General features: G+C 34.9%; 1 protein-coding gene across 1 annotated transcript in view; it reads right to left on the bottom strand.

The window, feature by feature from the left end:
* LOC110463414 (probable G-protein coupled receptor 158) overlaps positions 1–27,162 on the bottom strand; it is a 122,540-nt gene that overhangs the window by 32,484 nt on the left and 62,894 nt on the right. The window contains exons 2-4 of the mRNA XM_021517998.1: positions 25,566–25,749; positions 1,590–1,713; positions 906–1,049 (exon numbers count right to left, since the gene is read on the bottom strand). Coding sequence (XP_021373673.1) covers positions 906–1,049; positions 1,590–1,713; positions 25,566–25,749 — 452 coding nt within the window. The remainder of the gene's footprint in view (positions 1–905; positions 1,050–1,589; positions 1,714–25,565; positions 25,750–27,162) is intronic.

Here is a 27,162-nt window from a genome sequence, read left to right as displayed (position 1 = left end):
ATTTTTCCAAGTAATACAATGTTTAAGCAACTGCTTTGTAAATAACGTTGACGATTTGCATTCCAAATAAATTGTCAATAAAGCGAAACATGAATTAGTTTCGTTCATCATTTCTGTTTATTCTCCTTTTTCAAAACATATTATTTTCAACGAGCAGTTACCTATATAGAACAAGCAATTTCTTTGATATCTCTTAAAGCTGAATTCACCTATGTTGAATTGATTTTACAATATGGTTTGTTTTCAAAGTTAATTTTTGACATTCAGTTTTAGTAAAGTAGGGATACACAAAGCATACGGCTAAAGATTTTGTCTAACTTGCAGCATTACAACAAAACTCAAAACTCAAGACTGATCATACGTTTCAACGAATATGAAGAAAATACATTAGACAACAAAACTGTACAGAAGGCAATTGAGTACAAACATTCTATCACATTTGTTGCTACTCTATACCGGGAATCTTTTCGCTGCATTTTAATTTTCGCCTTTTTTGCCCGCCGTAATGAGGACGAATTTATCATTACAGCAAGCACTAGTCAACAACATAATGAACATAGTACAGTAATTAAATCTGAAGGGCGAAATTAATACTGGGCGAATACACAACAACATATCCTGTTTCCGGCATGCATTCACGCAAACACGCAAACACAACACACATAGAGGCACGTTCTTAAATGACCTTAGCTGTTAATAAGGACGTTAGACAAAATAATAAAAAAAATAAAAAATGGGCGAATATGAATTTTAACGGCGAGGTGTCAAAAGTTTGACTGGGCGAAAATGTCCAAGTATAAAGTATTTACACTCTATCACTCTAATAAATTTTATCCATTTACAGAGTAACCCATGTTCAGTTGGCAATGCTGTTGTGTGTTTCTATACATTATAATACTACATACCCTTGTTTTCTTAGCGTACTCATATTCCACTTCAGTTCCATTGAAGTAACGGTGAGGCGAGTCAAGGTTTGGAAAATAATAACCATCGAGACAAACACACTTGTACGATCCTCTACGGAAGCCCAACCGGGGGAGAGGTTCGCACTAAATGAAATCAAATTCAATCATTAGCCAAATTGAATGGAAGTGACGATGACGTATAATGTCTACAATGTAAAAATTTAAATCTAAATCCAATATGTTTCAATTTTTTCCAAATTAGGCAAATTAAGTTTACCGAACTTGGTTAAATTTGAAACAAGTTTCCTTTAAGCATAGTTAGCTTGCAATGTACTTTTATTGTGTTTCGACATGAAAATTATATTTACTGAACAGGGGAATAATAAAATATGTAGTTTATTACCCCCTTGGTTTTTACAGTTGAATCAGGCTTTATTGACATTTTATACATTTATAAAATCGTTTATCAGCATAATCATCAGATTTATCAAAATAAAAGTTCAGTATTTGTAATGGGTGTCTTTAACAAGCTTTACTGTCAGGTATTCAGTCTTTTTATTTAAATGTGTAGTTCATTAACCTGAGTTATCCGAAACTCGTCCGTTACGGAACGAATATTCAGTCTATATAGTGTTAGAATGAACACAGTTTAAATGTGTCGGTATTAATCCGCCTGATACCTACCCGTGTTGTGGACGATTTACACCTTGCTGACCCCGCGAAGACGTTTGGTTCCGTGGCACCATCTGGCTGCGGACACTGGTCAATGTCCACTTTCTGCAAGGCTATGTCTATTCCACTTGTCCCCCTGTTAAAAACAAAAGAAAAAACATGAAAGTTGATTTTAACATTACATACCAATTTTATTGAATGCGCCCAATCTTCCAATTTTGTTATATTGAAAAAAATGTACAGAAGTGGGAATAGGCAATAAAAGGACGTTACGAAAAGACAATTATAGGAAATGAAACATTACCAAAAACAAAAGGATGCTACACGAAGTCCCTAAATCTTTCATTTGATTTGAAGTTTAAAGTTTCTCTCCGCATGGTTTTTTGGTATGCTTCTTCCATGCATTTGAATATTACGTAACTTACGTAAAAATACTGGTGTGCAATTTTATTATAATATCGTGTGATTTAAAAACAAAACAAACAACAAAAAACTAAAAAAAAAAGACCCATACATCTTCAGAAAACTATCGGTAAAAACATTAAGTGGATTTTCACAGTTTACTGCTTCAAGCAAAAAATCACAATCATTCTAACTAAACTGTCAACACCTCCGCAGCTTTTTAAAGAACTTTATCATCATCATTGGGATTTAGTTGAAGTTGAAGCTTTATTTATTATCTTTCCCATCGATATCATTTGTCATGTTTACTTCCAGACTCTCAGAAAATCACCGTTTTATCCTTCACACTCTGTCACATATGGTAACTGTACATCATAGCTGAACAATCGCTGTCCTCTTTTATGTTTTAAATGACAAGCCGTGGTTCTAACGTAGAGGCCTGAGGTACGCCAATATCGATCGGTTTTGAATCTGCTATTGCACCAGAAAAACTTTCAAATTGAACTCCCCATAGAAGTAAGAGTTCAGAGAATTATTATTTTTTTTTTTTTTTATAAACATTATGTAAATCTGAAGACGATACACCATATTCCTGGAGTTTATGTAATAAAACATAATTGTTAACTTGAATTAAAATTTGGCTAATTTAAAGAAATATTACTCTAGTATGAAAACATTAATCTCAATATATTATTCTTAACCATGTTTCAAACATTTCACTTCCAAATTCACTACAGCAGACCTTGTAACATGGGCTGTTGGAAAACCAAATTGGCTGCCATCTCTTTGTTTGCAGTGAACCAAGAGTATAACGCATTTTGCTGCATCGTTTTATTTTACCGAACAAATCAAGGTAATAAATATGTATCAAGCTATTGACTGTCCCATCGAATAATTATGCTTCACTTATGCTTCGTCCGAGTGAAACATTATCAATTGAAGAAAAAGAAAGAATCATGTTTCCCGACACTTACGGCAATAACTACACTATATTTTATTATAACGAAAAGTTAAAATTAAAAAAAAAAACAATCATTGTAGTCAGTCGAAGCGCCATTGTTAACGTTGGCTTCCGGTATTCGGAACTAGGTTGTGGTGGCTCTTACCCATTTTTCTAAAGAGGCTCCGAATAAGGGAAACATGATCGGGAAAACTTGAGCGCGAGTAGACGACATGATGTTTTATTGACCCGTCATGTGACCAGTATCATCCAATCAGACACAGTGTTATAAAGATGAGCTTTAATAATATCATTCCATACCTATAATCGTTTTCATCTTTTTTTTTAGAAATCCAAGCGCCATGCTATACTACTTGTACTGATAATATTACGTTGTGTACGTATCTGCTTTCCTTACATGCTTTAGCAGACGAAGTCATCATTCCCATAAACTCATAATGTCCCCATCGTTAGTTTGCATCAAGGCGTGTTAACGTCATTAGCGTTTTATCAAATCAACCTGGCGTAACCTATTTTACTTGCCACAATTTTCTCATAACGACCATTGATGTGTGGTTTTAAACGAACTTGACCTTTCCCCGTGGTATAATAACACGGTCCCCTTAGATAGACTAAGGACGATCTGGTGCGAAAACAACTACAGCAGTCGTCGTTCTGTTAGGGACAGCAATTTATTTGTAGAAGTGTTGCCGAATTCTACGTAGAGGGAATTCTGATACACATTTAGGATAGGAAGCATAATAGATATTACGTGAGTATAACTCGCCAGGGAAGGAGATTTGGACATGGAAAATACGCTACTTAAGTGAATGGCACGTTCCATTAGCACATTAATAGATAAGCAAGGTAATCTGGGTATTTCTACAGCAACCCATTGAGAGACACTTTGTATACTCCTTGTTTCCCCCAAAAAAATATTTTATTGTTGTGAAGTAAGTATGAAATGGTGTTTTATCATTCTGACTTCGTTGTGTTTAATTTTCGTTTTGTTTGAGGAAAACACTTCTAAATCCAATCAGATCAATTTTAATACGCATTGCTGTGATAAGCATAAAAGAGAATTAATATCCTCGTGTGTCCTTTTCTGCTGACGTCATCAATGTAGTCACAGAGTGTTTACGAAAGTTAAAGATTTTAAAGACTTAATCGTGTTTTACAACAATTTTGAAACAAATTTTAAACTTAAAGCTAAGAGTACCAACAAGTTATTTTTTACCACTATCATCAATGTCAAACTATTTGTTTAAGTCCTTTTCAAAAGAATACACCCATAAAAGTCACATGTAACAATGTATTTTATAGGACCGTAATTGTCTGAAACCAATTGTTTGAAAATAGAAAAAAAAAGAAAAAAACCCCCAAGAAATCTGCATTTGTCAAAATCAGGACCTTTATATTGTCAAGCTTTTACTTTACCGATATTGCAGGAATTATGCTGCACACCATCAAACTTAATGTCCAATGTATGAGCCGAGCCGCAAATCACAAGAAGAATTTTGACAAGGCTAGTAACTCTAGACCAGAAAAAAGTATTTTGGCAGATTCAATTTCTTTATAAAAGGAAGAATAGTCCAAACCAAAAATAAGCAAGAGTAAAGATGTGCCTTGCTCTCGATCTATTCTGTTCTACACTATTACGAGAGGAAAAACATAGTTTCTGTTCTTCTCAAAGGTTTACGTTGACATCTGTGATGAAAACGTGTATGTATATGTCTTTCTCTCAATCTGGTTCTAAATCTTCCGCGAGAAAAACTAGTTCCTGATCACCCCGAAGGTTTCCGTTGTGCTCAATTATTATGTGAATGCAAACGCCTGATTCTTCTTTAGCTTTCAGTATTTACCCAGTGATAACAAGGTTTTCTGGTTCCGGTTCCTTCCTCCTATTACACATGTAATTATCTCTTAAGAATCATGCAAACTTACTACTTATCATCCCATAGCTTTTCCGGAAGTATTGCTGTTCCCCTTATTCTCGTGTCCTCAAATTTGATCCAATCGGTAACCAAATACACGCCTCTGCAATATGTTACATCCGGTAAAGAGCTACATTTGTAGCAACTGTAGGTATATCTATTGTTCTGTGTATCCTCTCGGGTTTACATATAACCCAGAGATAGCAACTAAAGGCTTTTTTCCTTTTTCCCGGATTATTCTCCAGATATTTACCTGCCTACCGAACCGGGTCACCTCTAGATTTTACATTCAATCCTATTAAAACAAGACGTTATGTGGTTAAAAATGTAGTACCGGGGTCTTTTATTCTACATTGCGATAAAGAACGTTAATAAACCTCTTGTTCGATTGTCCCTAAAGATTTATAATTATACAATAATAATAAGCATAGTTATAAACGTAGTTTCCGATCGTTCAACATTTTCATTTCACCCAGTGATAACAAGCGTAGGCATACGCCGGTCTTCGGATAACCTTTAGAGTTTACGATCTACCTCGTGACAGTAAGTGTATGCACGTGCTTACTTCCGGTTGTCAGTGTAAACCAGGTACACTCAAGGTTTTACAACAGAAGATATCTACTTAACCAAAGAATGCTCATGCATTCCATACCTATGTACATAGAGTATGTGTTCGTGACAACACGTAAACCTTGTAAAGGTTTATGAGTTTTCTCAGGAATCTCTTTGAGTCTACGATTGTTTTAGATCTTTTCAACATTATGCCGAGGATATAAACGACAGAAACACTTTGGCATGTCAGAAATAATTCTTCATCAGCGAATTACACTAAAAATACAATTCGGGTGACATGTCCACTTAAGAATCGCCGCACGTTCACCGGAAGTGGTGGTCGTATCCTCAATGTCGGATAACCGACGCACGCAATGGCAGACAGGAAAAAGGGGCCTGTATGGAAAAAAGATCGACTACTTTTCTCAACTAAACCAATCTTTCTGTTGTATTTTTTCAAGCATTTCACGGAATAATACTCTTCGCGTGCTTCAGAAATCGAATAACTGATCTGACTAATCGATGTTTGTTTAGATTGAGAGGATGAACAAAATCTTTCTCAAATATCGGTATTACCATCTGTTTTATATGCATCAACGTGTTGACAAATAATGACATTAACTCTTCTTGCATAAGGTATTGATAGGCGAGGTTGATGCTAACTGTTTACATAGAAATTTGTGTAATAACTATGGGGAATTACAGAACATGGTTTAGTGTTGTGAGATCTAATAAAGAAAGTACATCTATGTAAAGCTTACCGAACGTTGACATTTTGATGAGGGGGGCACTTTGGCCCTTGAGAGACATCATCGGCCCTTGTAAAGGTATTTGTTATGCGAAGAAATTAAAACACAATCAAATCTTAACGTTGTACAAAGAATTGTTATAGAACAATTGTTAAGGTGTGAGATCTAATAAAGAAAGTACATCTATCTCCATTTCTCCAAACGTTGACATTTTGATGAGGGGGCACTTTAGCCCCTGCGAGACATCATCGGCACTTATAAAGGTATTTGTTGTGCGAAGAAAATAAAACACAATCGAATCTTAATGTTATACAAAGAATTGTTATAGAACATATTCGATGATAGAATATGCATATGTATTATTTTCTGCACTCTAGATTAATTGCCGTTAGTTTGCCTTCATTGTCAATATGCATATCAGTTTGAAAATGAAGATTCGTTAAATTTTACTGTTATTTTTCAAAGTTTTTATATTTCATTGGTTTTGAATTGTTTTCAATAAGTAAATTCATCCTATTTGAAATATTTTGATATTGAAAAAGATATATAGAAATAAGATATAAATGTATAAATTAATTAATAAAAATGAAAATAGATAAATAAGAATAAAAAATAAATATATGTATTTTATCAAATCGAACTTAAATGAAACTGATAATTTCTTTATCAATTACTTTTATCATTACTTTTCGCTAACAAGGCACATAGTGATATTACTCTCCACGCAATTGTTTATTAAAATAAAAATGTGTATTGTTTTTCACGTTCGATTCCAGTCAACTTAAATTTAGATACTTTAAAGTTACTTAACTTGAACAAATCACTAGCATTTCACCGCAGCATGATACATCCAAAATGCTCAAAATACAGCAAGTGTTGGCATCGTGGTTCTTTAGAAAACTACTATTTATTTCGCATACTTCACTCCTACGACATTAAATGTGTGTTACGTTTACTTATTAAACTGAATTGATATCACCTTGTTGCAGTATGATAGGCCGAATATCATTGTTCTACAACCCAACTATTCTTTAGAAGTCATCATTTGATCAAACTTAACAACATTGAATTCCAAGATGCAACGGAACACATCTTATCATTATAGGCCAAACGGTTTGTTAGAATAAGTTTTAAGAAGATTTCACAATTTCGTCATTTCAAATTTAATTCAGTGTCATTTATTTCAACTACCCTTTGGGTCTTTCAACCTAGCACAATTCATGTCGAATGCCATGACTTTTGTCTTTATGGTTCTTAAGAAGTCCAAAAGGTGTTATGCCGGACAAGCGACATGTAATCACTTTATCTCACAGACACTTCCGGCTTGCTGATCAATTAAACAGAAACACATAATGAACCGTCACAACAAAACTCGGCTCTTTGTGCATTTTATGACTTTCATAAACCCCATGTGACATGAGTCAAAGCGTTCGTGTTAAACCCGGCAAACAAAGCTGGTTATCAATACATTATCTCGACTCAATGCATCAACTCGAATTCCAGATAAGCAGAGATCAGGTGGGCAATCGTTTTCTTAAATGTCGAAAAGTCAATAAAATATATCTCCTGATGTCTGCAGGAAAGAGTTTAACACTGCTTGGGTAAGGTATCTTACATGTTAACGATACGAACAGTGGCATCTTACACTTAACATGTCACCACGCATACATCGATGAAATATATCCTTCCGAGCACATCCGTGGGCAGACGTTGTGTAAATGTCGCCAGGTTGACATTTCTGGTACATGTCTCTGAAGCTTTATATTGATAAATATGCAAGGTAATCAGAAGACACCATTTTTCTCCAAACACATTCACAAGATATTTCCGTTTTAGCTAGGTAAAACAACCTGTCTTTACGTACCAATAGAAAGACAGTTCACATGCGCTTTTATTCTGAAAACGTCACTATCGTGTCATCACTTTATGTACTGTAACCTTCGCATCAACAATTTTGGCACAGATTTCATGCGATCTAGACGTTGTACGGTATTATTTTGGCACACAATTGGAATTACCTTTACTAATGTTGATGCCATGCTAACATCACATAAAGTGATGACGTGATGGTGCCGTTTTCTCTTGCAGAATTTCCGCACATATAAGTTATGAGGCACGATTTGATTTTCCATAGGGACACTTAATATGCACATGTAAAGTGTAAGAGAAAATAATTTCGGATGGGTTAAAAAAATATATTTTTTTTTTAACTCGTATGAAGATACCGGTTCGAGGAAAAAATTGGCCTGATGTATTCAACTGCATATTCTTGTAAAATTGGACCCCTGAAGATCGAGGGTTTCATTCTGTGTCTTTTGCTAAAGGAAAAATGAAGAAACTTGAATTGGGATCTGCAGATTTTTCTTTTTCTCAACTTGTTTACTCTTTATTTTTCATTCTGTGTCCTCTTAAGCACCATCTTATATCCCAAGCAATCCAGAAAAAAAGATATCGAAATCAGTCACGTGGCCGTTTAATTTGTCATTCTTCTGAAATGTCCCAACCAGGAAAAGACAGGATGGCATCCCATCCGATCATATTACTTTTACAACAGACTATAAATATTTTACATCTTTCTGTACCTACGCTTGACCGTTCATCTGTCTGATGAAGATGAATAAGTATACAAGTACCGTCACACTTAAACAATTCACTGGTTGTGCCAGATAAATATGTATACAAAATAGAGAAATTCTGATACAAAAAAGGGAATCCCTCAATTATACAAATTCAGACGTAATAACATCATTTTTTTTTTATTGAATTTCTTTATTAATTATTAACAATCAAGACTAGTCAAAATTATAACAATAAAGATAAAACTGTTTAACCTATATGTTTGAGGTTTTATATAAGCAATGATATTGATTCTCCTCGCATAAATGTATATGATTTCTAGATTTGATACTTGTTGACTAAACACTCATACATTTTAAGACTATTACCTGCTCTGGATAAACACCCATTAAAGGTGAGTTGTGTCTGCAAAAGCATTACTCCACACCTCAGCATCAATCACGACGTGTTTCAATGAATTAAATTTCAGAAAAACAATCTCTTTACGAAGGGAAAGAGAGTATCCAATTTTCTTTTTACGTCTGCTATATAACGTAATATTATACTCAATCGGTCTATCAAAATGAAAACAGAATGATTAAGATGTTGATTCCCAATCTTACCATAGTATGTCTGCTTTTTCATGCCAGACAGGATCACCATAGCTGTGACGTATCGCAAAGATATATTAATAACACCAGCAAATTTTTTGTTCAATAATAAGAATTCAGTATGATGTTCTTTACTTGAAAACTCACAAAGCCTTTATACATTTTAAAAACCAAGGTCTAAAACCAATTAAAGTATTAAACTATTTAAGAGATTAAATATAAATTCCTTAACTTAAACCTTTTTTTCAAAATAGTGTATGAAACTAATTGGACAAACGAACTGTTTATGAGATTAAGTATGACTTTCTTTACTTGAAAACGCGTGATGCCCTATTCTTCAAAAGAAAAGCAAGCCTGGACCAATTCAACTATAAATTAGGTGACTTGTAGACCTTCATGTATATACTACTAACCTAAGTATTTATACTTTCAATCTATATCGAAGAGTTCTGCGTTATGATATCTACACAGAGAGACCAGTGTTTAGATTATTGAAACTGGTTCTGAATCAGTACGTCTTAGATAGTTGGCGACCTAAACGTTTCCGTGCATATGATAGGGGTTAGCGTTATGGATACAAAATTCCATAAAATATACAAATGATATGTCAATAGATGCCATTTCAATAAATATTAATCTGCAAACACTGCTTTCAAAAGGGCAATAAATATAATGAATGTTCCTGGAAGTCATGATGAGTTCTTTCCTAATGAAATATTTATCGTTATGACGATGGTAAAACCAATATAATGGTTCGTGCAGGTGCGAAATACAAAGATGTAATAGACATCACTGTTATAAGGGAAGATAAATGACGGTCTCTTCCAGTTTCCTTATAATGCGAGTGCTATATTGTTTTGTGTACATATCAGCATTGTTCTGTTATGCTAAAGTATTTCCAAGTGATCTATACAGGTTTGTCGACAAAGATTAACAATTTACAGTTTAAATTCGTTTCACGTTAAAAGAATTATCAATATTATATTTTTTACATCATTATGAGAATATTTTTTCTTGTAATTAGTATTTTATACTGATAGCATGGAGCTTTTCAGTGAACAGCTAAAGATTGTGGCGTTTCTACATGTGCGCAAAATGGCTTCATTGTAATGAGATCAAACGGGTAATTACAAGACATTTGTGTTGTTGTTATGATTGTTTTCTCTTCCTAACAAATGACAGGTTGTGAAAGATGCGATTTTGTAATGATGGATTCAAATTTGTCCTCGGTTTTATTTCGTGTTATAAAAATGCCTTTCGCGATCATGCAGGCAGATGTTTCATTGAAACACCACAGAACAAAAGAATGGTTAACAAAAATAATATCTCAGCAAATCACTGTTGGCCCCATTTTAAAAATCCTCCGAACAAAAGAAATATCCGGATTCTTTTGGATTCCAATAAATTTCCTCTTGCGACCGAACAGGCCAATTACTTATTTCTAATTGATTTTCCTGAAGTGACAGTGGATATCGTAACGTCCACGGAGGGTTGATGACTCATAAATGGGAATAATAACATTGACATTCGAAGTAGCATTTTATTCCAGCAGCCATCATATCAATTACAAATAGAAAACTCATCTGTTGATCTAGATGCACTGCTACCTTCGGCCTGAGGGGGATATCGAATTTTCATGAAATGTCTTTTATCCTAAGATATTGACATTGATGTTAATTTCAGAAACATATTGTTTACTTTCGATGTAAGTTTTGTATTTGTTATATTCTAGAGTAGTGACATATTCAATTTCAATTTCCTACAAGGAGGGTTAAGGACCATTGTCCTGGTGCAACCCCATTGTGATTTTCATATAAACAGTAACCTAACCTTAACTTCTGTTTGGATTTAAATAGAAAAACATGGACCAGGGCACTTCTTATGAATAGGAAGCTCAATTGGTTAGAAAGATCGTATAACAGTCTGCAGTCTAGTGTTCGAATCCCGGTCTAGACCAGCTAAAGTTTTACACCCAAAACACGACAAGGGGGTAATCCTCTTAGGCTCATTAGGTACAAGGTAAGACTAGTAAACCAGATGGGACACCTAGTGGGGCATTGACAAAACAATGACCTCTGTTACAAAAGCTTAGGCCTATAACTATGGCCACAAGGAATCTGTGGCACATTTCTCTTCATTCTTTAAATTACAACTTAACATATAGAGTATATTTAACGGAAATCATGGAAAGAACATTGGCGTATTGGTACAGCAACAAAGGGGTTCGAAGTGAAATGTTCTGACGTCATTGTATTACTAGCTGCTATAGGTTAATGTCGTTAGCGACACGATCTGTGTTTCCACTATGCACAGTGAATAAACAAATATACAAGGTTCTTGTTTCGATGTGCTTTAATATATTTTGACTACTAGATAACAAAACGCAATTTAGTAATAATGAGTACCTTCAATGTTTAAAGGGCCAATTTGTAAAATTACAAATATCCCTTTAACCTATTAACCTTATTATATATTCATAATGTGAAATGTCAAATGTAACAATTCTTTTGAAAATTGACAAATTACATATTTAATAACAATTCATAATAAACATCCATTAAGCCGAACGTTATAACCAATTTTCATTGACTATACAAAAATTCGAATGTTAATATTCATTTGATATCATTTAAACGATTTCCACCGACTGTATACTATTTGACTGATGTATATAAATGGATTATTGCTTCATCAAACAAGTTGGAGTGAAGTTCAGGTCATTTTCGACAGTGAAACTTCATGATAAATGAGGATAAGGTGTGTGTGTGTGTTTTGACGATGAATATACTTTAAAACAATCTACAAAAACTATTTCAGAAACTTTACCAAACAAACATTGGACTATAAGGGCTTCTGTCCCACTACAGGAAAACACTAGATAATTAAAGTTCATTTTTTAACATAGAGTAATCTCCCGTCATATTCGTCTCAGATATGTATTGCGACTTGGCGAGAGTACTACTGTTAACTAGGTAGGTCATTTGATGATCGCGATATTAAAATAATCAGAGGTCAAGGGTCGGTTTCTGATCTGCCCTCGTTGCATTGATACATTCAGAACACTGATAATAATTTTTATTTTTTTATTTTTTTAAATCCGTGATGAAAATCGTAGTGGTATGGGGATCCTTCAATGGTTTCTATACACCATCATATACCAGATCGATGTTGGTAAAATGAAAACCTCACATTTACTCTCCTAAACAATTAACATACGAAAGAATATAACTGAGTATTTACAAAACATGTTTTATCATTGGCAAGTCCTCGACGTCGGCATTTTGATTCGTTTTTGTCATTTGCCTTCAGTGCGACGTCACAATGGCATGTCATCATTGCCATTGTCTTAATTCTGAATTCAAAATCGGTGTTAAGCTTACACATGAATTATCATTGCATTACACAGTTCCTCTTCAGGTTCGGAGAAAATAGACCTGTTGTATCCCACTACATGCTGTTATTTTGCGATTGCTTATCTGGGGCCCCTTGCATTATAATAATCATAACATACAACATTTCATATAGCGCCCTATCTAGCTAACATAAGCCATTCTAAAGCGCTTTTCAGTACATAGATACAAAATTTATACAATTAGCATATACATTAATCAATACAATTTTGAGGAATTTGCAGGAGCTGCCTTATCAGGCGCTAGCTACTAGTCATATGCCACCTGGCTAATATTTCCCTATGTGTGTATGCCTGCGTGTGTGCTGGAGATGTAATGTGTTCTGTTTGTAGTGGGACCGTACTTCCAACGGCACCATTTATAGTGCCAACTCACTTGAAAGCTACAGCACAGATTCTGCAACATCCACCCTAGACTAATGTATACTCCACCTGGGTTGTTTGAGTTGCACTTTCTCTGCATATCCATGCGTGCGACGACTCCGGGATCGGACCCCGGCCGCCTGCGTGGAAGGCCGGAGTGTTAACCACTCGACTAATCCATCCAACCAAAATTAATCAGGTTCCCCAAATGCAATCCTTTTTGTTCTTTGCTTCTTTTCCGCAGATTCTCTTTAAGCACCCGTCTTAATATTACGTTAAACTCACACAAGAAATAAACAAAAAAATACACAGTGCTTATGTGCTAAAAGCAAGACCTGATTAGACGCTTGACGCCAGTTTGTATGGACTGGACATATATCAGTTACCAGTCGATAATAAATCGTGAACATGTGTCGCCCAATTTTCCAAGATCACCCACTATCAATTAAACTATTATTACAAGTGAGGCTAAACAAGTTAAATCATACAGACTCGTCATTCTTTTAGTTCTGATATGTTTGATTAATCTTGTGGGATGGACTATTATTTAAGATCATATCTATTCATAACATATACGGATTTACTTCTAGCAAAAGTTACTATATATGGTCTTCGATTACCCACAAAACAATATAAAATAACAAATACTCTTTTGCCTTTGCGCGACCTTGTCATCATATATTTTCAAATAAACGAGATTTTTGACATTCCAGGCACCAGATTCAATGTACAATACCAAAATGCTATTGGTTACGTAGAGTCCGTGGCAACACATGTCATTTATTACTCTGCCGTCTGGTTCGCTTCAGATATTATTGAGAACGGCAGACTAAGGTTAGCCAGAAATAAATATGGAGACAGTTCCAGTGATCAAATCGACCTAACACTTTTGGAAAAAAGTAATTTCTAATGGTGACTTAATGCGTTTTGATAGAGAAAATTGATCCTATCGAAGTCATCAATGCATGTTATTGCTTTTTTTTCGTATATATGAAAAATGGATCAAATATATCCTGTATGTAATTTGGATGGAAGTCAATTTATGGTGTATGTATGCGATAGTCGGTTGCTTTGTACACGTCATGGGAGATTGACAGTGACGTGTCTAAATGTAATTTGGAGTCAATAAGTGTGAGCAGCAGTGACTAATACTTGTCGACGTATTTTATCATCCAGACAATTAGGCCAGGTCAACGAAATGAACGACCCGATAACTGCAAAAGGAAATACTCTTGTTGGGTCGTGTCACGTGATATGTTTCCAATTAGGTCAGGGTGTTGAAGAACAATACTATCTAATACTATTGACATATAATGCCCTTGGTCACATCTAAAAAAATAAGTAGCTCAAATTATTAGTGATAATAGGTTAGGGCATGGTTGTTAGGGTTGATTATGGTCATATATTCTATATATTGACAACCATATTATAAGCCTGTTGCATTACGTGGAAAAACTCATTTATTTTTGGTTTCGCACGACGTTACTGACCGAGCTCGGTGGGTGTTATTGTTTTGTTAACACTAGGATATCATTTCAAATTTACCTTCCCAACATGCTGGTACATGTGCACCAAATTTGCAAAACAATGTAAATTGAATCAGTCATATGATTTGTTGATGTTTGGAAACACAATAAACATGGCGCATTTGCCGGAAGTAGCTCCCTGACACTTCCGCCAGTATTAGAGTATTCTATTGTTCCCATTTATGTACAAACTTTACAATCAAAACTGAAGAATCATAAGCATTAAATCATTTTGCTTAAAGCGGAGATACATTCTGCAAATCGATTTCTAGGTCGAAATGTTATGCATACAACCTTTTTTGTCGATTCGAAAGATTAAATAATGCAACGGAAGTGGGAAAAACTTGTTTTGGTCAGCCATGCCATACGGTTGCAACATGATAAATACATTGTTTTGTTTTTTTCGAATAGATGTTAGTTCCGTCATGTTCCAACAGATTAGCAACAGCTAATTAACATGACTTAGATCATTAATAACGAACCTTCCGGTAACAATTGAAAACAATTGCAAACAATGTGAGTGAAACAAGCTGATAACAAGATATCGTGTATTGGCAATAGCAGTACAAACTGCATGTTTTTTGTGTGTCACTGTACCAATAAAATCGTGCTAAATATAATATATCATCCACGACACTATAACAAAGTTGGTCATTGAAAACCTTACATCCGGGTGTTTTGGAGTCCCTCCATTAATTGGACAACCTAGGCTGGTTTAACACCCACTGATAGGAACACTTCCATGCGCTGTTATTTCCCGGTTCAAGGCAGTGTTTTATTGCTGTAGCTAATGGTTATAGGCTGAATCGAATCCGGCGACTGTATCAGAAAACAGCATTGATTTGCCATATTATTTAAGGTACCGCAACACATCAGTTGGAACGAAATGTTTTTTCTTCGGTGATTAAATTTCACACCTAACGGGCGATTTCGATATCGAAGGGAGAAAAGACATTCAATAAAATCAAAAATAGATTTGATCTAATGTAGTGCTGGGACTAACTTTGACAGATGCTGAAAGCAGCCAGGCCGTTAAATAGGACATTGGTCTCAGTTATAAACGTCGCTATAGCGTTATGGTTGGCACTCATTACTTTACTTGTACTTTGCTATATCACATCAGGCGTTTAATCAGTACATCTAGAAAATGAGTATGTCTAAACCATATGTACATTGATTGATGGATAGTTAACATTTTTTATTCCAATCGATGTTATTTTTTTATTTTATGTCAGTTAATTATTGATATCTATTACTATTTTATATATTTATTCTGCATTTATTAAACTTCTTTATTTCTTATCTTTTTTTGATGCGGGGTGTTAGTAATGTTATGTAATTGATGGGGTTTCTGATTGGATAATATTGATCACATGACGAAGAAAAAACGCATTTTGTCGCCCTCACCCGCTCGAATTTCCCTGGTCATATTTCCCTTATCCGAAGCCTCTCCAGAACCCTGGGCAGAGGAGGCCACACTTGGGTTCCAAGTGACGGAAGCAGACGATTACAAGTGCGCATACGTTTTCCTCTAGCTGAAGGAAAACTGGATTTTCTTTTTTCTCCCGTTTTCCACGAGAGTGTCATTAACAAAATTATTTCAACAATCATGGCAATCTATTTTTAGAAATGGGAGATATGGAAAACATTTCGCATTTAAAGTTGGGAAAGAAAATCCCCAGCTTACATTCGACATTGGCTGCTCGAACAAATTGCACATTGGGGAAAATGAAACTGCATCGTTACAAAACCCGAGAGATTTGTTTGGCAAGTTAATGGTGTGTCAACAGTGCCATGGCCTCTGGAAGAGAGGAACTAGAGCACAATACTGACTATGTACAAATATACCATATTAATAGTGTTCACGGATTTCCTAGGGGTTAGTCAGCATGTCCACATAAATAACAGGGTAAGGCAGAATATAAATACTTTTCGGATTTTTCATGAAATATTCAGAAAATCCAATTTCACGGAGGACGATGTACAAGTAATGGATTTCTATTAAGTTTCAAACTTATTTACGACTGCGGGCTAATGGAAACGGGCTTATAACTAGTTAAATCGTTTTCTGAATTTCACATTAAATTTTTCAAACGATTTTATATTTATAGCATATTGAAATATAGAGTTAGTGTCTGCTCGACATCAGGAACGATGGCAAGTAGGCAATATCGTTACCTGGTAGGTAATTGAATACAGTTTCATAATATACTTTACTTAGCATTTAACGACCAAGGCGGGATTGAAAAATATTTTCCAATTCAGAAATCGCCAGCTTATAGAAGTGAGAATGAGTCATTATGCAAATAAATGCTACGAAATCAACATTGACTTGAAGACAATTTGAAAATGTGACTTTAAACTGTTTAGTTTCTCCATAGACGTTTTACAATTTATTTATTTTAATTTTAAATTCTCACAGTTATTCGGTACATTCTTACATTTCTTCAATAATAGTCAATACTTCAGTTGGTGAATGCATGGACAGGCCTTATTACATACATAACTATTATAGTATCTGGGTGGAAAAGGGGATAAATTTCATCAATATATAAGGTGTACATACTTTCACATTTCTTTGTGTGAATAGCGTAAAGGAATGGTTCATATTTATGTGGTGAATAGTTTTTGTCTTAGTGTTAAGAAATAGAAGCATCAATATACTCATTACAATAGTTGATAGGAGGGGCAAAATAGAACATAACATGGATGGTTTTAGAAGAAGTAACAGTTATTCACATGGTTACAGGATGAAGGGAACAAAGATTGACCAAAACGATATTGGAAAAGACATCAAGAAGTAAGACGTTACACAGGTGGTTGATATATTGTGTCTTCAAACAAAGAAGGAAACTACAGAATAATTTCAAAACGTTGGAACTCCCTTAAAAGACCCGAAACATATAATTATCTTTGATAGCTATGGTTTTTATAGCTAGCCCTCCTGTACGATTTTTCATAATTGAATTAAAATACAATTCCTCATCAAACTGCAGAAACAAAAAAACATTTCTTTTTACGGATAATGACTTTTAATATCCCTTGCCCTATTCCTATCACTTTTTTTTTATTCTGTTTGATTTAAAAAATTTATAAATTGCTTGTTATGAATATTAATTGAACTTGATTTGTTCCTTATAGCAGATTTTGGTAATGATATTTGTCTTTAGCTACATATGCTATTTATAGCTAGATTATAGCAGTATTAACTGAAGATAATTGTATAAATTGTTACACACATTGAAACGGATGATTGTATGTTATTGGTTTCAATATAAAATAATCATTGCAGTTTATTTTTAAACTCATTGCTCTGTTAAAATAAAATTTATATTGAATCAATTTTGTTGATGCTATTTTTGACAAGAAATTGCAAAACACAGACACGAATTTAATTTAGTATGTTGGTATGGACAGATTTAATTGAAAGTGTCGCAAAACATTGCGTTGATTTATTAGCCAATCAAACAACTTAATTTGGCAACAGAGGAAAGGCCGTATCTCCCGGCGGTAGGCTGTTTATCAAATCAAATCGAAAAGGTTTTCAATGAATTGATAATTGAATGAAAGCGTAATACAAGAACGAATGCATGACAGAAATCAATCAGAACTGCAATGATATAATGTTGAAATAATCAATTAACTATCGAAGAGATAATAAGTGCATGTACAATATATGTTTTCAAAGTAGCATACTTAAGGTAGAGAGACCAATCGTTCTGTTTTTTATGTTCGGTATTTTTTGGACTTGGAGTTACTTACCGATTTGCAATAACACAGAATGACGTACGACTGATATGTATTTTTTACAATTCCCATAATTCACAAAAAAAATTCGTTGTAGCCACACGGATAGATCCCAAAACGTTTTGATTATAAAAAACGTAAACCTTTAGGAAATTGCTATGCGAAAAGTATTCTTTAACATAACTGGAAGAATAATTTCAAAACGATTAAACTCCCTTGAAAATACTCGAAACATATAATTGTCTTTGTCTGAGTAGATAGGAAATTTTAACAGAAAAATCACATTCCATTGCCTGTTTACAGTAGAAAGTTGGTAAGACTTTGTTCCTTTATGTGAATGATTTCATAAATCACTGCTAAGATCATTTTGTTTGGGTTCAATTGCCTTCGCTACTCCATGCAAGCTATAACGGTGCTGAAATGGCAATATGTATACATTGCTTCGTCAAGAAATATGTATGTAGGTACACTTTGTACTCTGGGATCCTTAACCCACTGCAGACAAAACGCTACAGTTTGTTCATACATAGAGTATCGTCCACTTAAAAATGGTTTTGGATATTACCGTAGCGTAGCGCGATTGAATCAGGGTACTACCGATGACCAAGTAGCTCATTTGGTTAGAGCGACAGTATAATGATCGGAGGTCCTGGGTTCGAATCCTAGTTTAAAACCGTCACACTTTTATTCTCAGAACAGTGCTATTAATTTTGTCGTTGATTTCGTTTCGATTTTTTTTTTATATATACATTTTCCAACGGGTTTTCTTTCTTTTTCTTTTCAGAAATGATTGAGGAAAGTTATATGAATGCTCGATACAAAATTTCTGGCTCAAAGTTACAACTTTTGGAAGTGGCACATGCACTTTTAAAATCTCCAAAATGTTAGTGTTTGTGTTTATACTGTCCTTCCTTTCGTTTTTATTTCTTCTCCATTACTATGGTAGTTTATACACAACAGGTTTGTAAAGCCGGGTATGCCCAATTGATTTGGAATATACAATCTGATTAAAACCACATCTTGATCTACGCTCCGTTCGGTAAACTACCAATCAGACTAAAACCATATCTTGATCTACGCCGCTCTGTTCGGTTAACTACCAATCTGACTAAAACCATATCTTGATCTTCGCTCCGTTCGGTAAACTACCAATCTGACTGAAGCCCTTTATTGATCAAAGCTCTCTTCCGTAAGGTAAAAATCTAACTAAAACCATATATTGATCTTCGCTCCGTGCGGTTAACCATAAATCTTACTAAAACCATATATTGATCTACGCTCCGTTCGGAAAATTTCAATTTGACTAAAACCACATCTTGATCTACGCTCCGTTCGGTAAATTACCAATCTGACTAAAACCATATCTTGATCTACGCTCCGTTCGGAAAACTTCAATCTGATTTAAACCACATCTTGATCTACGCTCCGTTCGGTAAACTACCAATCTGACTGAAGCCCTTTATTGATCAAAGCTCTCTTCCGTAAGGTAAAAATCTGACTTACACCATATCTTGATCTACGCTCCGTTCGGAAAACTTCAATCTGATTTAAACCACATCTTTATCTACACCCTGTTCGATAAACTACCAATCTGGCTAAAACCATATATTGCTCTACGCTCCGTTTGGTAAATTGTCAATGGGACTAAAACAACATCTTGATCTACGCTCCGTTCGGTAAGCTTCAATCTACGTTCCGTTCCTTTAACTACATTCTGCTACGGCACTGCTAAAAATGTACCTCAAGATTGACGTAACAGAGTGTTATTTACGGAACGGCGCGTTGATCAAGATATGGTTTAAATAAGAGTGTGTAATACGTGTTATCGTCTTTTCCTTTTATACTATATTAGAAAAGTAAATTGCTAAGACTTCTCTTTGCAAACTTTAACAACGATAACTTAAGTTTAATGTCATTTTGAAGATAATTTATCTCACCCTACTGGTTACATAATAAAACAAACAGAGCAATTTACGAACGAAGTAGAGCATTAAAAATCGGCGGAGTTCTGATAATGATTAGCACGTAAACTGTGCTCATCAAACTTAGTACAAATGGACATCAAAGGAAATGTATCTACGAAAAGAGGAAGTTTATCTTCTTTCGTCGGAGAAAATGATATATCAAACTAGTTTGACGCAATCCCTCGAGGTCTGTGTAATGGACCAAAACGTTAACACCTATCGCTAATTTTGATTCCCAGTTGTCAGGTGAGAATTGACTCTAATGATTTTTCCCGATTCGGCGTCTGGTATCTGCAAAGAATGACTGGGCGATACATACATTTTAGTCAATAGAAACTGATGATTTTAATCGTAAGAGGGGTTCTGTCTTGGTAGGTACACACGGTACGTGTAGGGGACACCATCGGACGTAACAAAACCCAGTGTTGTAACTGCTATTATACAATTCATATATCAAAACGGTCACGTTAATTTATAAGTAAAATTATAATTTAAAGGAAAATGATCAATACATAGGTCGTTGGTGACCGGATTGCGCAGGTGATGATGCACTCGCCGTTTCACCAAGGCGGCCGGGATTCGATTCCCCTATTGGACATAAATAGGAACGGTGGCACCTGCCTAAACACGTGAGTTTTCTGTGGGTACTCCGGTTTCTCCCACATTAAGACCCCCCGCGCTTATAGCCGGGCCAACAAGTGCGATTTTTATAATTTGAAATAACTTGTATACTTAATATTATCTTAATATGTCAGTTTAATACCGGCGCATCAACTTATTCGAAGATTTATTTTTTACGGCTATTGAACCCTAGAGAATAAATAAAACCGGGATTCGAAAAACAAATCGACGGCAAAATATGAACAAAGGAAGTATTTGCAAAGAGAAGCTTGAAAAGGGGCAAGAATAAAAAAAAACGATATTGTGTTCTATAAAGGTAAGCACCTTCTGTTTCATTGACAATGCCGCCATTGTCATCTGGGTCGAGTTCCTGTTATGTCACGTGCAATGTAATTACAGAATAACGGATGCAGTAATGTTAACAAAGTACAAGACCTACTAATGAACCAAACAAAATAATCGATTTTTATATTACACAAAGAAATATAATGTTTCCCAATATGATCATAAAGACGGCCATAAAACTTTACCCATAATCTTCGCGCTGCGGTATAAATGAGTTCGTCAGCTATCACGGACGTCTATGCATTTAGAGCAAGCCCTACATTATTTTAATGCATAGCAGAGTTTATACACTCAGTAACTATGTTCTGGTATTAAAATCAAGATTAAACCTAACAATATACAAGATATATAGACGCAATCATAACCTAACTCATTAACTTACTTGGAAATATTTTCTATTAATTAGTAAATTAAGAAAAAAAAAAATCTCCTGTTTCTCCGGTTTTCCTCGGATTTCAAATATAAGCTAACCAATCCAAACAAAATTAGCGTCAGCACAGAATGAGTTAAAAATGTTATTACTGATAAATATACCGTACTTACAGCGGGTTCGAAAATGTGTGTCAATCTCATCTTCATGTACAATGAATGCACTCGGTATACAGTGCGGTCGATTTTTGTTGACATGCGTGATTCGCATTCGCTATTCTTCTTGTTTTGTTCAACATGAATACTATGCCGTTTCATAAAGCATTGTGCCTCCATTCGGGACCTGCCCCTGCTCCCAAAGGTAATTATATTTGTACTGAAATGTCTATCAATGTCTTTCTTAATTTGATTTCATGAGCATTCATCGAGTTTTAAGTACATGACCGACATCAGTGAGTGACAGGAACCCGACGGAAAAAAGGCCACGCTCCATGCACTGGAATAGTGATATGGAGTTATTGCAGAATAAGGTTGCTTTCCTATGCCCCGATTGTTCGTATATTTAAAAAAAAAAAAAAAAAACGTGTTCTGATTACCAAGGTAATATTTAAGCTAAAACGGTTCAAATGCTAAATCAAATTTATTCAAATTTAGCTCATTTCATAACTTTATAATAAAGTCAAATGAAAAACCATAGAATTTTGATAATGAGTAACGGTTTATTTTCCTATTTAGTAAAGAATACCGGGCTTATTCACAGGTAAGGCTAGTCCGAATTATTCTGACGTTTTATCGACTTATTTTTTTATATCGGTCTGTCGTCGATTAACGTCAGAACTTCTCCGGCCCTCTATAATATGCGGAAAATAAGCGACCCGCGCCTGGGTCGCACTTCAAACTTATATTTTAGAAACAAATCGTCACTTTCACACACATGTCGCACCCATTTGTTTCTAAAATATAAGTTTGAAGAACGACCCAGGCGCGGGTCACTTATTTCCCGCATATTATAGAGGGCCGGAGTTCTGACGTAAGGCTTGTTGTCAAGGACGGAGTAAGATCACTGTGATGGTTAAAGACAGAGCATAGATAGAAAGAAATATTCATGGAAGCATAATGAGATATTAATTTAAATGTTAATAATTGGAAGAACTTAGTGTCCGATCTTGAATGAAAGATTCACGGCAAGAAGGGAACAAGAATTCTACCTGAAAAACAAGGTTTTGGTTTTGAACGACCCATTTTTAAATGTAGCGTATTTTCGAGATATGTTGGGCTGCAAGAAATCAAAGGCTTTCATTCAATACCTTTTTTTTTGTTTATCACATTTATCATCGAGATTATTATCCAGTATATGAACTACCTTAGATAAATGAACCGGCTTCAATTTTATTTTTTGTTACTGCACAAACTATTGTTTTTGCAGAGTTATCTTCTCTTGGGAGCAGGTATTGATTGTTACGTCATTGGTTTGTGCGAGAAAATTACGTCGTTCTCTCAAAAATTGATGACGTTACTCTCACAAAAAGTGACGTAACAATCACTCCCTGTTCCCAAGAGAAGATAACTCTGCAATACGCAAAGACGGAATTGCAACTGCAACAAATTATGTCTTACAAAAGGAGGTTTACGGTTCCTAGGAAAGGTGCATCCTCTCTCCTTCGTATTTCTGGTTGTAATTGTATGCAACAATTAGGTTGACTCTGTTAATGGACTTCCAGTCCCCAAGGTTGGCAGTTATACCTTGTAGCTGGTATTTATTCTCACAGGCTTTACATGTGAAAACTAGTTAAATTATAAACGATTGTTTTAGTCTACAGTTATAAATACATGTGCTACAACATCATAAAGGGTTATTAGACATGTTCCCTATTTCATTGAAAATAAATATCCTTCGGAACACTTTAGACATGGACTTTTTCATATTTTGAACTCTGTCAACACTGATGAGTCCGAAATGAACGAATTTTGCATACGGTACATTGAAATGTTTACTTTATTTTGCTCTATACATCTACAAATACAATTTTCAAATAAATACATTTTTCTTCATATTTCTAGTGATAATCTGTCGATAAATGTATGAGACAAGGAACCATTTTCAACACATTAATTAAATCATGTAGTGAAGACGATTTATTTCACACATAGTTTGCACTTTGTCGGTTAACGTGTTGCTTTATCCAACACTAGAACTTAATTTTCCTCAAAGTGCATCGTGACTTCATCGTGTTCGAGGAGATGTCTGGATCGTCGACGGTGATATGAGGGCCAAGGAAATTGAGTTCCGATATTTATTCTTCCCGTCCTCCTTTCTTACCAGTAAGGTGTTATAGAGGATGGTTTTCCTTGTTTTCTGTCGTCGTAGTATTACATTTCTAGATATACAGTGTTTTAGAAAACCTTCGTACGTAACCTAATAAGGATGAGGCGGACATCGCATTTGTAAAGGTTGAAAAACGTCCTTGGGAAGAAAGAGCTAATACTGGGTTGTCTTGACACGAGTGTACCATACTGGTGTGGATATATCTGTCTTTAATCAGTTACCGTCTCGTCTCAATATCGTTAAGTGCAGACTGTAAGTTGTTGTTTCTGATTAAGATTCTTCGTGAACGCTTTTCTTCACACACGGAGTTGTGACGTCACACATTTTTGTAACTTCATTTTTTTTTAATTTTCGCTTTTATTACAAACTGAATCGTTGTAGCTTCGATTGACAAAACACATATTCATGCATTTTTATTATAAAGCTGAATTACTATGAAACAACTTAATATTCAATTTCAACCTTAGATAATCGGAAAGTAAGAATTCAATATTGATACAATATAATAAACGTTATACTACAGAGTCAAAAATGAGGATCAATACCAGATCGCAAAATCAATAAGAAAAAATGTCGTCATCAACCCCAATAAACTTCGGAGGCGAAATAAGGTAATCTACAAAAGTAAGTATCGCGACACCCAATATTGCCTCCGTCAGAAATATCTTTTTTTTTTTTATAAATCATTCAATCCACCAAGGAAAATAATTATTACCCTTATCGGCCAATTGTTAGTGTCTCTGTTGTTAGAAAGTACATTTTGCTACGTTTGTTTTAACATTTACGATGGGATGCAACAGATTTGCGTTCAAACATATCTTTAAGATCATGGGTGCATTTCAATCCTATATAAAGATCGCCTGACCTATCTTGCACTCTGGTGATCTCCTGTTTGGTGTACATAGATATATTTGACTATATATATATATCTTCTCGAGTGCATTGTCTGAACACCAGTTGTCTAGCACACATAACGCATCGTATCAAAACAAAGCGGTTCGAGGTATCACATGAGTGGAGATTAATCACTATAATCCCTTGTACTTGATGAATAATACATTGCACGATGTATTGTATACTCCAGACGTTCACGTGCGACGTGACGAGCACTCAGACTGGTGCGCGTGCTATAGTACAGACAGAACTGATTAACGTGTGTTTGGATGAGGGAACACAGGAGAAAATGTTTGAGTTATGTATATGATTAAAAACAAAAACACAGAAATATATACCACATCGCTTACATAACAAATAATATAATCAATGCGGAAATGAAATATCAACAGGGCCAGAGTAAAATATAAACAAATTCACAAAGCGATATATATAGCCAAGTCACACATAATCCCTCCAAGGTTCTTAATTATAGAAAAGTCTTAAGAATTATGTAATTCCTGCTATACAGGAATGAAATTGTGAAATAAGAAAAAAGAAAAAAAGAAAATAACGAAGCACTTAACAATGTTAAGGTAAATATATTTTTTAAAGAGCATCAAACAAATGATTCAAATTTGTATTTACGTCAAAATCGTCATAAGAACCCGAGGGTTAAAATGAAATGACCAATCACTTACTTGAACTTGAACTTTCCATCTTTGAAGCCGAAGAACGGGACTGTATATGTCATCATCCATATGTAGCCGCCTCCGCAGTCAAAATAAGGGCGTGACCAATGGCCATCGTCATAAGTGGACGTGATAATCGTGTCCGTCACGGCCTCGAGATGAGTTGTCTGGTTAAATCGAGGCTCTGTAGTCCCTGAACATATAATAAGCATACATGTCAGCATTAATCTTACCTAAAAGCTGTATTTTTATCTATAAATGTTACATAAATTCAAGAGGGTTGGATATTTTTCAACAGTCCAAAGATTGTCGCAACCTGTTCATTGTGATGGTATTTAATAAGGTGCTTTGATACGCCCATTGTTTTCGATATTTAAAGGTTCCGCGCCTGATATACATATCTTCTATGCATCATCGGAACTGCATTGCAGTAGAAAGTGTCTACCTGCATTTAAATGAGGGGTTTGGGAAAGGATGAAGCTACAAAAATATTCCTTTTAGAAACGTGTACCAATAAAAGACGAGACATCCTAAACTCCTGCACAAAGTAGGCATAGTACAAACCGTCAACTGCAGTCATTTTTATCTGATGAGGTGGCGCATATTATTTTGTTTTTATTACTCCCAAATATTTCTTATCTTCCATTGAAAGCGTTTTTTTATTGATTTGCACCAGTCATGACAAAAATAGCAACGGCAAGTTAACAACAGTTCATCACACCAATTGAACTCATTCGTGTTATTTTCTTACTGATTGACTTAAGGTAGAGTAGTCGGTTCAAAATTATTTTAAAATGCTTGGTCTTGAAGCAGTAATCGTTCCAATCAGCACTTTATGTCGTTCATGAATGTTCATTACCCATTTCTACGAGTAACCTTTCTAATACTGACTTCATAAAGAAAAAAATATGGATAGAATGAATAAAATATGTCTATGAAATGAACACATTTCAATTTTAGAGACGGCGTAAATAATTGCATTTTTTCAAATATTTCGGGGATTTTCTATTACATACTACTTCCTAAACACCATTATAAACCATTTACCGTGCACCATTATTAACCATTAAACCCCCATTATAAGTCATTTATCATAAAGGAATGACGTTTGAGATAATTGCATTTCATAAAATTTACATGAACTGAAGCTCGTATCAAAAGCAATACTGTGAACAGTCTCCTGTATGTCTATAAACTAAATAAATATGAACGTACGTACCACCAGTAAATTGCAGTTTTGAAAATTTGGTAATAAATACAGTATGCCGAAAATGAATTAAACTGTATCATACTACTGTTTCGTCCGTCTAGGACTCGTAGGTGATGTTCGGGATCAACCAGTAGGAAATCTAAATTGTTTCTAAACTATTGTTAAAACAGAAGGGTTAGGCGTAAAACCCCTGAATATATTAATTAAAAAAATTCACGCGAGTACTGGTTAATTTCAAATTAATTAATCGGTTAAGTGTGTATATTATGAACTGTGCCACTACTCAAAAGAGATAACTGTGGCCATCAAGGTTACCGAGAACCTCGGGGACTACAGCAACCCTCGGGGACTACAGCAACCCTCGGGGACTACAGCAACCCCTGGACTACAGCAACC

This window comes from Mizuhopecten yessoensis, unplaced genomic scaffold (assembly GCF_002113885.1).
Source record: "Mizuhopecten yessoensis strain PY_sf001 unplaced genomic scaffold, ASM211388v2 scaffold1511, whole genome shotgun sequence".
Classification (NCBI taxonomy): domain Eukaryota; kingdom Metazoa; phylum Mollusca; class Bivalvia; order Pectinida; family Pectinidae; genus Mizuhopecten; species Mizuhopecten yessoensis.
This window is presented reverse-complemented; position numbering and strand designations above follow the sequence as displayed.